Source organism: Salvelinus namaycush, chromosome 31 (genome assembly GCF_016432855.1).
Source record: "Salvelinus namaycush isolate Seneca chromosome 31, SaNama_1.0, whole genome shotgun sequence".
In the NCBI taxonomy this organism is placed as follows: Eukaryota; Metazoa; Chordata; class Actinopteri; order Salmoniformes; family Salmonidae; genus Salvelinus; species Salvelinus namaycush.
This window is the reverse complement of record NC_052337.1, coordinates 3855033-3867214: the sequence shown is the minus strand read 5'-3', so window position 1 is coordinate 3867214 and position 12182 is coordinate 3855033. Positions and strand designations below refer to the sequence as shown.

Genomic DNA, 12182 nt, shown 5'->3' with positions numbered 1-12182 from the left:
TAAATATATGAATATATAATTACTATACTGTACCTGCACATTCTTGGCGAGTGTCCAGAGTGTATCCATTGTTGCACTCGCAGCGGTAGCTAGAGCCCACGAGGATGCAGCGACTGTGCAGACACAGGTTGGGCAGCTGCTTACAGACGTTTATCGTCTGGTTCAGAGTCGCTGTGCCTGTCCAACATACCCCATAGTAGCTCATCACAATGAGTGTGCTTTCCCCTCCATCCATCCCTATCCATTCACCCCTCAATCCATCTACAGTGCATTTGGAAAGTATTCAGACCTCGTGACTTTTTCCACATTTTGTTACGTTAAAGCCTTATTCTAAAATGTATTAAAACACATTTTCCCCTTATCAATCTTCACACAATACCCCATTAAAAAAACTGCAAAAATGTAGAAAGTTTTGTAAATGTATAAAATGTTTCAAAAAATATGGAAATATGACATTTACATAAGTATTCAGACCCTTTTACCCAGTACTTTATTGAAGCACCGTTGGCAGCAATTACAGCCTTGAGTCTTCTTGGGTGTGATGCTACAAGCTTGGCACACATATATTTGGAGATTTTCTCCAATTCTTCTCTGAAGGTCCTATCAAGCGCTGTCCGGTTGGATGGGGAGTGTCGCTGCACAGCTATTTTCAGGTCTCTCCAGAGATGTTTGATCGGGTTCAAGTCCGGGCTCTGGCTGGCCACTCAAGGACATTCAGAGATGTGTCCCGAAGCTACTCCTGCGTTGTCTTGGCTGTGTGTTTAGGGTCGTTGTCCTGTTGGAAGTTGAACCTTCGCCCCAGTCTGAGGTCCTGAGCGCTCTGGAGCAGGTTTTAAGGATCTCTCTGTACTTTGCTCCGTTTGTCTTTCCCTCAATCCTGACTAGTCTCCCAGTCCCTGCCGCTGAAAAACATCCCCACTGCATGATGCTGCCACCACCATGCTTCACCGTAGGGATGGTGTCAGGTTTCCTCCAGACGTGACGCTTGGCATTCAGGCCAAAGAGTTCAATCTTAGTTTCATCATACCAGATAATCTTGTTTCTCATGGTCTGAGAGTCCTTTAGGTGCCATTTGGCAAACTCTAAGTGGGCTGTCATGTGCCTTTTACTGAAGAGTGGCTTCCGTCTGGTCACTCTACCATAAAGGCCTGATTGGTGGAGTGCTACAGAGATCGTTGTCATTCTGGAAGTTTCTCCCATCTCCACAAAGGAACTCTGAAGCTCTGTCAGAGTGACCATCGGGTTCTTGGTCACCTCCCTGACCAAGGCCCTTCTCCCCAGATTGAGCAGTTTGGCCGGATGGCCAGCTCTAGGAAGAGTCTTGGTGGTTCCAAACTTCTTCCATTTAAGAATGATGGAGGCCTCTGTGTTCTTGGGGACCTTCAATGCTGCAGAATGTTTTCTGGCACCCTTCCCCAGATCTGTGCCTCGACACAATCCTGTCTAGGAGCTCTACGGACAATTCCTTCGACCCCTTGGCTTGGTTTTTGCTCTGACATGCACTGTCAACTGTGGGACCTTATATAGACAGGTGTGTGCCTTTCCAAATCATGTCCAATCAATTGAATTTACCACAGGTGGACTCCAATCAAGTTATAGAAACATCTCAAGGATGATCAATGTAAACAGGATGCACCTGAGCTCCATTTAGAGTCTCATAGCAAAGGTCTGAATACTTATGTAAATAAGGTATTTCTGTTTTATTTTTAATACATTTGCAAACATTTCTAAAAACCTGTTAACACTTAGTCATTATGGGGTATTGTGTGTAGATTGATGAGGATTTTATTTTATTTTATCCATTTTAGAATGAGGCTGTAACGTAACAAAATGTGGAAAAAGTCATGGGGTCTAAATACTTTCCGAATGCACTGTATGTAGATACTGTACACATCTTACAGCTTGCAGAGCCTATGCTATCTGTTGAATGTGTGGGTGCTTCTAGTGCATGTGGAGGTTTCCTTACCTAAGTCTGGCCTTTGTCCATTTCCATTAGGAACCCCTTGGCCATTCAGTGTTGGATCGTAGCCACTGCTGGGTCTAGATGGATCATACCCACCATTGGGTCTGGATGGGTCATACCCCCCATTGGGTCTGGATGGGTCATACCCCCCATTGGGTCTGGATGGGTCATACCCCCCATTGGGTCTAGATGGATCATAGCCACCATTGGGGCTGGACGGGTCGTTGCCACCATTGGGCCTTTGAGGGATCAAAGGATTTAGAGGATTCATGGGGTTGGGTCTCCCTCCAAAGTCTCCATCTGGGTAGGGTAGGACTCCTTGGACACACAGCCGGCGGTACTCCTCTGGGGGACGGTGAGACAAAGGTCAAGATGTTAGTCAGCAGTGAGAAGAAAGGTCATCTGGATGATGGTGGAACAGGTTTGAAAAGTTCAAACATCAATAGGTTTGCCAGCAGTGAGAGTAGAGGTCAAAGGTCAACACTACAGTGTGCCTTGAAACAGATCATGTCTAAGGACACTAAGCCATACTACTTCAAACCCTTAACCATGTCTCTCTTTGACATCAAAGTATAAAGTCAGTTGGTTGCTCTGAGAGGACACAAATACTCTCTAAAGCTCTCTATATGATCTAAAGCAATCACAAACTACGGTCAGGTTCTGTAGGCCACAACACAGCAACATGTTTGAAGGTTTCATGAACATCATTGGACAAGTTCAAGTTATCCTACGTTTCTCCCATGTTGTGCTTACCGAACACCCAGCAGACGTTCCGGCCCCCACAAACATGAGTTGCTCACCCCTGTCCTCTAGACTTGAGGTGAAACCAACCTGAGTTGCTCACCCCTGTCCTCTAGACTTGAGTTGAAACCAACCTGAGTTGCTCACCGCTGTCCTCTAGATTTGAGTTGAAACCAACCTGAGTTGCTCACCGCTGTCCTCTAGATTTGAGGTGAAACCAACCTGAGTTGCTCACCGCTGTCCTCCAGATTTGAGGTGAAACCAACCTGAGTTGATCACCGCTGTCCTCTAGATTTGAGGTGAAACCAACCTGAGTTGCTCACCGCTGTCCTCTAGATTTGAGGTGAAACCAACCTGAGTTGCTCACCGCTGTCCTCTAGATTTGAGGTGAAACCAACCTGAGTTGCTCACCGCTGTCCTCTAGATTTGAGGTGAAACCAACCTTAGTTGCTCACCGCTGTCCTCTAGATTTGAGGTGAAACCAACCTGAGTTGCTCACCGCTGTACTCTAGATTTGAGGTGAAACCAACCTTAGTGGCTCACACCTGTCCTCTAGACTTGAGGTGAAACCTACCTGAGTTGCTCACCGCTGTCCTTTAGATTTGAGGTGAAACCTACCTGAGTTGCTCACCGCTGTCTTCTAGATTTGAGATGAAACCAAAGCAACACATGCCAGTGAAGTAGGAGTTGGAGGAACAGGTATCCTGTGTGCTATGCCCAGTCTGGGGTGGGAGCCAAAGGAAATGGGGGAGAGTGCCAGGGGCTTTCAGAGCCCTCCAGTCTGCCCTGACATTACCAAGGTACCATTCTGTTACCGCCTGCAGCAGCAGAACACTATCTGTTACCGCATGACAGGCACTTTGGGCTCAGCATCAGATTCAGCAGTTCTCCAACCTGCCTCAGGTTTTCATGGGCTTTTTACAATGAGGTGCAGTTAAGGGCAGAACTTACATAACTCTAGAGAGAGATATAACGATGGTTTTGACGTTGAAGTAGCTAATAATGATACAGAGAATTATAACTATGGAAATGTCAAAAGGTTTTGACGTTGAAGTAGTGTCACGGATAATTTAATGACCAATTTATGCAGAAATCCAGATAATGGATTTACTGAAGACTTATCTCTTCAGTAGGTCATATGATTGAGTGTAGTCTGGCCCAGGAGTGTGAAGGTGAACGGAAAGGCTCTGGAGCAACGAACCGCCCTTGCTGTCTCTGCCTGGCCGGTTCCCCTCTCTCCACTGGGATTCTCTGCCTCTAACCCTATTACAGGGGCTGAGTCACTGGCTTACTGGTGCTCTTTAATGCCGTCCCTAGGAGGGGTGCGTCACTTGAGTGGGTTGAGTCACTGACGTGATCTTCCTGTCTGGGTTGCTGTACTTCTCCTGTCTTATCCGGTGTCCTGTGTGAATTTAAGTATGCTCTCTCTAATTCTCTCCTTCTCTCTTTCTTTCTCTCTCTCGGAGGACCTGAGCCCTAGGACCATGCGTCAGGACTACCGGGCATGATGACTCCTTGCTGTCCCCAGTCCACCTGGCCTTGCTCCTGAGGTGCTGACTTGCTACACCCTCGATAACTACTGTGATTATTATTATTTGACCATGCTGGTCATTTATGAACATTTGAACATCTTGGCCATGTTCTGTTATAATCTCCACCCGGCACAGCCAGAAGAGGACTAGCCACCCCTCATAGCCTGGTTCCTCTCTAGGTTTCTTCCTAGGTTTTGGCCTTTCTAGGGAGTTTTTCCTAGCCACCATGCTTCTACACCTGCATTGCTTGCTATTTGGGGTTTTAGGCTGGGTTTCTGTACAGCACTTCGAGATATTAGCTGATGTACGAAGGGCTATATAAATAAATTTGATTTGATTTGATAATTCCAAAGGGTTCACATACTTTTTTTTGCCACTGTATGTGTATATATGTGCCCTCTGTTCCCCATTGTCCTTGTCGGTTATTGTTACCATGTCCGCTGGTCGTGTGAGTACCTGTGCTATTGTATCGACTTCCACGCTATGTGTTATTGTGCACTCGTTTTACGAGTCTCGTCCCATGTATTATTTAGAGGTTTACACCTCGCTCTTTTGTTTGGGTGGAGAAAAAATAAATACAAATATTACGTATTCCTTCGCCTGTCTCCAATCATTATACAACGTGACAAGTAGCTGATAATGATACAGAGAGATATAACTATGGTGCTTCTACACCTGCATTGCTTCCTGTTTGGGGGTTTTAGGCTGGGTTTCTGTACAGCACTTTGTGACATCAGCTGATGTAAGAAGGGCTTTATAAATACATTTGATTGATTGATTGATTGAAATGTCTAAAGGTTTTGACGTTGAAGTAGCTAATAATGATAGTCATTCACACATGACACTGCATAAGGTATGGCAATAGGCAACCCTGGTCTTAATTGAATCGATTAGCTAAGTCAAGGCCATAATTGGTTGACTCAAGTGTTTTGAGTAGAATAGGAGATTGTCACTACTAACAAATTATATATCTTCATTGTAAATGTTGCATCACACTAACTAAGAACCAGGCTTGCCAACCAAACATTGGCATAGGGGGAATATTATAGATTGGTGACACACCTGATCCTCGGGCGGGGCATATTTCAGGCAGTGACCCTCGTGCCCAGCAGCGTCCGCTGTCACAGCAGCATGTGGCTTTACTGAAGAGGCCGGGCAGCTCCTGGGCACAGCGCCCGTTCAGCAGACCCCCGAAACACGAGCCTGCCTGCTGGTCTGAGAGAGCGGGAACAAGACATGGCATCACACAGTTAACACACATACTGTACACCTTGTCGTAGGTGACTAGGATGCTGTCACAGACACACACTGTCCCAGGGTGAGAGGCAGACGAACAGGTAGAGAGACAGGGCGACAGCCAGACAGGCAGACAGACAGGCATGCAGACAGGCAGCGAGACAGGCAGAGAGACAGGGCGACAGCCAGACATGCAGACAGACAGGCAGGCAGACAGGCAGACAGGCAGCGAGACAGGCAGACAGACAGGCACATCCACAAGGCCGTCGTGTGGTGTATGGGTACATGCCTAATAATTCACCCAATGTTTCAAAATGTGCTAATTCATCCTTCTCATATCTTTACCATTTGAATTCCGTAACACTGTTGCTAATTTCACTCAGCTAATAGCTCCTTTATTTCACCCGTCGACCTTTACATTTTGTCGTAAATACGGGGAAGCACTTTGACATCGTTTTCACATGACTCCTTGATGTGGACGACATGTGAAATATTACAGACATCTATCGGGGGCATTTAGACGAAGTAAAAAAAACACACCGTCATGACTGAAAATGAAGCGTTTGGTGTTTTTGCTACTTCGGTTGGTGGTAGTGTCCTAAGCCAGCCCATGACAAACACTGGTATGTGTGTTGTACTGCTGTAATTAGGCCAATAACAACACTGTTGGTACATAGTTACTAAATACTTTGTAATGACATAGAAATGCAGTGGAACAGATGTTGATATTTTGTTATTGCACAAGCGGAAAACATTGGAACAGTGTTGTTTCTTTGGGGGGGGGGTTGTTTTATTTAACTTTTATTTAACTAGGCAAGTCAGTTAAGAACTAATTCTTATTTACAATGACGGCCTACGAACAGTGAGTTAACTGCCTTGTTCAGGGGCAGAATACAGTGGAACAGTGTTGTTATACAGTGGAACAGTGTTGTGTTCCAGACCATCTAAAGCGAGACAGATTGAACACCAAGACCGGAGCAAATCGAGTCCGAGTCAAGACCAAGACCAGAGGGGCGAGACCGAGTCAAGACCGAGACCGGAAGGGCGAGACCGAGTCAAGACCAAGACCAGAGGGGCGAGACCGAGTCAAGACCGAGACCGGAAGGGAGAGACCGAGTCAAGACCGAGACCGGAAGGGAGAGACCGAGTCAAGACCGATACCGGAAGGGCGAGACCGAGTCAAGACCGAAACCGGAAGGGCGAGACCGAGTCAAGACCGAGACCGGAAGGGCGAGACCGAGTCAAGACCGAGACCAGAGGGGCGAGACCGAGTCAAGAACGAGACCGGAAGGGCGAGACCGAGTCAAGACCGATACTGGGAGGGGCAAGACTGAGTCAAGACCGAGACCGGAACGGCGAGACCGAGTCAAGACCGAGACCGGAGGGGCAAGACCGAGTCAAGACCGAGACCGGAAGGGCGAGACCGAGTCAAGACCGATACTGGGAGGGGCAAGACTGAGTCAAGACCGAGACCGGAACGGCGAGACCGAGTCAAGACCGAGACCAGAGGGGCAAGACCGAGTCAAGACCGAGACCGGAAGGGCGATACTGAGTCAAGACCGAGACCGGAGGGGCAGGGGGGCGAGACTGAGTCAAGACCGAGACTGAGTCAAGATCAAGACCGGAGGGGCGAGACCGAGTCAAGAATGCAACCGGAGGGGCGAGATTGAGTCAAGACCGAGACCTGAGGGGCGGAGGGCAAAACTGAGTCAAGACCGAGACTGGGAGGGGCGAGACCGAGTCAAGACCAAGACCGGAGGGGCAAGACCGAGTCAAGACCGAGAACGAAGGGGCGAGACTGAGTCAAGACCGAGAACGAAGGGGCGAGACCGAGTCAAGACCGAGACCTGAGGGGCGGAGGGCAAAACCGAGTCAAGACCGATACTGGGAGGGGCAAGACTGAGTCAAGACCGAGACCGGAACGGCGAGACCGAGTCAAGACCGAGACCAGAGGGGCAAGACCGAGTCAAGACCGAGATCAGGGGGGCAAGATCGAGTAAAGACCAAGACAAGACCGAGACTGGGAGAGGGACAAGGGGTCCGAGACCGAGTCAAGACCAAGACCAGAAAACTGCGAGTCCAATCCAATTTATGATTGTAATTTTGTCAAATCACCACCATAATAAGAGTTCAACATGTTCAGTATTTCTGAACAACATATGGATTCTTTAGACATTCCGAATAGTGGAAAAAATGCATGCTGGGGGAAAATAGAGACACTACAGATTATTCCTAACCCAAACTAACCCGAAGGCCTATAGGTTCACCACTGAAGGCCTATAGGTTCACCCCTGAAGGCCTATAGGTTCACCACTGAAGGCCTATAGGTTCACCACTGTACTAACATGTCTATAATAGATATATAAAGGCTGTTAAGATATTAATATTTCCAGAAAGGAGTGTATATATTTGGCCTGGAGAAGCGGATTTATGTGCTGACTGAATGGAAGCTGATAATTATGATTTTTTTACTCTCGGGAAGATTTGACGAGTCCTCACTGTCCGAGACCATGTCAAGACCGAGTACGAATGTATCCGACACTGAGACAAGACCGAGTACGAATGTATCCGACACTGAGACAAGACCGAGTACGAATGTATCCGACACTGAGACAAGACCGAGTACGAATGTATCCGACACTGAGACAAGACCGAGTACGAATGTATCCGACACTGAGACAAGACCGAGTACGAATGTAACCGACACTGAGTCAAGACCGAGTACGAATGTAACCGACATGTGGTCTCAAGACTGGACTTGAGTACTTCAACACTACAGTGGAATTCACACACGTACACACACACATTGATCTTATAGTTAGTTAACACACAAAACACACATACGTAGGCATACACACACACACACACACAGTACTGTGGACACACACACACACACACACACACACACACACACACACACACACACACACACACACACACACACACACACACACACACACACACACACACACACACACACACACAGTACTTCAGCTTGGTGTCGCCAGAAATCCCCTTTTTAAACACAAAACCTTTATGGCTGCATATTTCGACAGTGTGAGAGATGGCTGAGCATCCTACGGTAGCCTGGCTGACTCTACTGTATATAGGTCAGCAGGGAACTTCTGAAGAATGAGAGTCACAAATGGCACCCTATTCCCTATATAGTGCACTACTTTTGACCAAGGGCCCATAGGGTGCAGCCCTAGTCTTGTCTGACATCCGTGGCTCGAAGGCCTGTATGCACATGTGGGCCTCAATAAAGAGCAGAGTTTTTTGTTGTTGTTCTAGATACAGTAGAGACCCTGTGTTTAAAGTACACATTCAGGAATGTAACACCACAATGGAAATTCTGAAATGCACATATGTTGTAATTATATCTGCATCTACAAAATGTTAATCACGGGGGGGGAGCTGTTATTGATTACAAATGTATTTCACAATGCTCCAACAAAAACATAACCCTGATCTTAGAAATTATATCCAAAATAAATATACACCCTTTGGGGAAAATCATGGGGGATCCACATCACATCCACCAATCGCAAACCATAACCCAGATGTTACCATTAGTTGACTTGCACAGCTAAACGTTTCTGTTATTTTTCTAATTTGCAAATAAATACAGAATGCCAATTGGCTCCTTTCATTGTTCTAGTGGTCATAAGGATGGATTCTATCGGAGACCATAAACCTGTACTCACACGCACAGCAGTGTTCTAGAATATTGAACCGTTGGCTTTCATATTTTCCCGAATTAATCAGCGCGGCTCAAGCAATTTCTCCAACTGTCAACACATTCAGATGTATAGAGGAGGCATACATGGAGCCGCATTGGTTGGGAATTGTGGGAAGGTATGTGTTCGAGCTGTACGTTGGTTTTAGAGCTGCGTAGATGTCACAAAGGGATGCAGACTATCGCGTCTCTGCGTCTTTGCACTCTGAATTACGCTTAAGAACACTCTCTAAGGAGCCCCACCCATCCCCTATCAACAGGTCTAGCATTAGCTTCCCCTCCCCCAATCCTAACCTTAAGCATTAATAGGGGAAATGCAAACCTGACCAAAGATCAGCATCTAGGAGCAACTTCCCCCTATTTTATTTATTTTATTTATTCCACCTTGATTTAACCAGGTAGGCTAGTTGAGAACAAGTTCTCATTTACAACTGAGACCTGGCCAAGATAAAGCAAAACAGTGCGACACAAACAACAGAGAGTTACTCATGGGATAAACAAACATACAGTCAATAATACAATAGAACAAAGTCTATATACAGTGTGTGCAAATGAGGTAGGATAAGGGAGATATGGCAATAAAGAGGCCATAGTGGCAAAATAATTACAATATAGCAATTAAACACTGGAGTGATAGATGTGCAGAGGATGAGTGTGCAAGTAGAGATACTGGGATGCAAAGAAAAAAAAACAGTATGGGATGAGGTAGTTGGATGGGCTATTTATAGATGGGCTATGTACAGGTGCAGTGATCTGTGAGCTGCTCTGACAGCTGGTGCTTAAAGTTAGTGAGGGAGATATGAGTCTCCAGCTTCAGTGATTTTTGCAGTTCGTTCCAGTCATTGGCAGCAGAGAACTGGAAGGAAAGACGGCCAAAGGAGGAATTGGCTTTGGGGGTGACCAGTGAAATATACCTGCTGGACCGCGTGCTACGGGTGGGTGTTGCTATGGTGACCATGGAGCTGAGATAAGGCGGGGCTTTACCTAGCAACGACTTATAGATGACCTGGAGCCAGTGGGTTTGGCGACGAATATGAAGCGAGGGCCAGCCAACGAGAGCATACAGGTCGCAGTGGTGGGTAGTATATGGGGCTTTGGTGACAAAATGGATGGCACTGTGATAGGCTGTATCCAATTTGCTGAGTAGAGTGTTGGAGGCTATTTTGTAAATGACATCGCCGAAGCCAAGGATCGGTAGGATAGTCAGTTTTACGAGGGTATGTTTGGCAGCATCAGTGAAGGATGCTTTGTTGCGAAATAGGAAGCCGATTCTAGATTTAATTTTGGATTGGAGATGCTTAATGTGAGTTTGGAAGGAGAGTTTACAGTCTAGCCAGACACCTAGGTATTTGTAGTTGTCCACATATTCTAAGTCAGAACCGTCCAGAGTAGTGATGCTGGACGGGCAGGCAGGTGTGGGCAGCGATAGGTTGAAGATCATGCATTTAGTTTTACTTGCATTTAAGAGCAGTTGGAGGCCACGGAAGGAGAGTTGTATGGTATTGAAGCTCGTCTGGAGGTTAGTTAACACAGTGTCCAAAGAAAGGCCAGAAGTATACAGAATGGTGTCGTCTGCGTAGAGGTGGATCAGAGAATCACCAGCAGCAAGAGCGACATCATTGATATATACAGAGAAGAGAGTCGGCCTGAGAATTGAACCCTGTGGCACCCCCATAGAGACTGTCAGAGGTCCGGACAATAGGCCCTCCGATTTGACACACAGAACTCTGTCTGAGAAGTAGTTGGTGAACCAGGCGAGGCAGTCATTTGAGAAACCAAGGCTGTTGAGTCTGCCAATAAGAATGTGGTGATTGACAGAGTCGAAAGCCTTGGCCAGGTCGATGAATACAGCTGCACAGTATTGTCTCTTATTGATGGTGGTTATGATATCGTTTAGGACCTTGAGCGTGGCTGAGGTGCACCCATGACCAGCTCTGAAACCAGATTGCATAGTGGAGAAGGTACGGTGAGATTCGAAATGGTCGGTAATCTTTTTGTTAGCTTTGCTTTCAAAGACCTTAAAAAGGCAGGGTAGAATAGATATAGGTCTGTAGCAGTTTGGGTCTAGAGTGTGTCCCCCTTTGAAGAGGGGGATGACCGAGGCAGATTTCCAATCTTTGGGGATCTCAGACGATACGAAAGAGAGGTTAAACAGGCTAGTAATAGGGGTTGCAACAATTTCTGCAGATAATTTTAGAAAGAGAGGGTCCATATTGTCTAGCCCGACTGATTTGTATGGGTCCAGATTTTGCAGCTCTTTCAGAACATCAGCTATATGGATTTGGGTGAAGGAGAAATGGGGGAGGCTTGGACAAGTTGCTGTGGGGGATACAGGGCTGTTGACCAGGGTAGGGGTGGAAAGCATGGCCAGCCGTAGAAAAATGCTTATTGAAAAATTCTCAATTATAGTGGATTTATCGGTGGTGACAGTGTTTCCTAGCCTCAGTACAGTGGGCAGCTGGGAGGAGGTGCTCTTATTCTCCATGGACTTTACAGTGTCCCAGAACTTGTTGGAGTTTGTGCTACAGGATGCACATTTCTGTTTGAAAAAGCTAACCTTTGCTTTCCTAACTGCCTGTGTTAACTAACCCCTACACCACCATAACTCTTGCCAACCCTCTTGGAGAGCTACTTTTGTTCCAGCCCAACACACCTGGCTGGGTCGTATTCATTAGAGTCCGTATTCAAAGAAAACGGACTCAAACAGAGAGGGACTCCCTGAACTTGTCCAATGAGGAACACTTGTTTTGCTACAAACATTTTGCCACGTTGTGCTCTTGTAACAGTATAGCTTCCGTCCCTCTCCTCACCCCTACCTGGGCTCGAACCAGGGATCCTCTGCACACAACGACAACAGTCACCCTCGAAGCATCGTTACCCATCGCTCCACAAAAGTCGTGGCCCTTGCAGAGCAAGGGGAACAACTACTTCACGGTCTCAGAGCGAGTGACGTCACCGATTGAAACACTATTAG

At 46.8% G+C, this 12182-nt stretch overlaps 1 protein-coding gene across 1 annotated transcript in view; it reads right to left on the bottom strand.

Moving 5' to 3' along the window:
• LOC120026153 (fibrillin-2-like) overlaps positions 1–12182 on the bottom strand; it is a gene marked incomplete at its 5' end in the record, with an annotated part of 236899 nt that overhangs the window by 157666 nt on the left and 67051 nt on the right. Inside the window, 3 exons of the mRNA XM_038970976.1 lie at positions 34–177; positions 2060–2308; positions 5299–5451. Of these exons, the coding sequence (XP_038826904.1) occupies positions 34–177; positions 2060–2308; positions 5299–5451 (546 nt within the window). The remainder of the gene's footprint in view (positions 1–33; positions 178–2059; positions 2309–5298; positions 5452–12182) is intronic.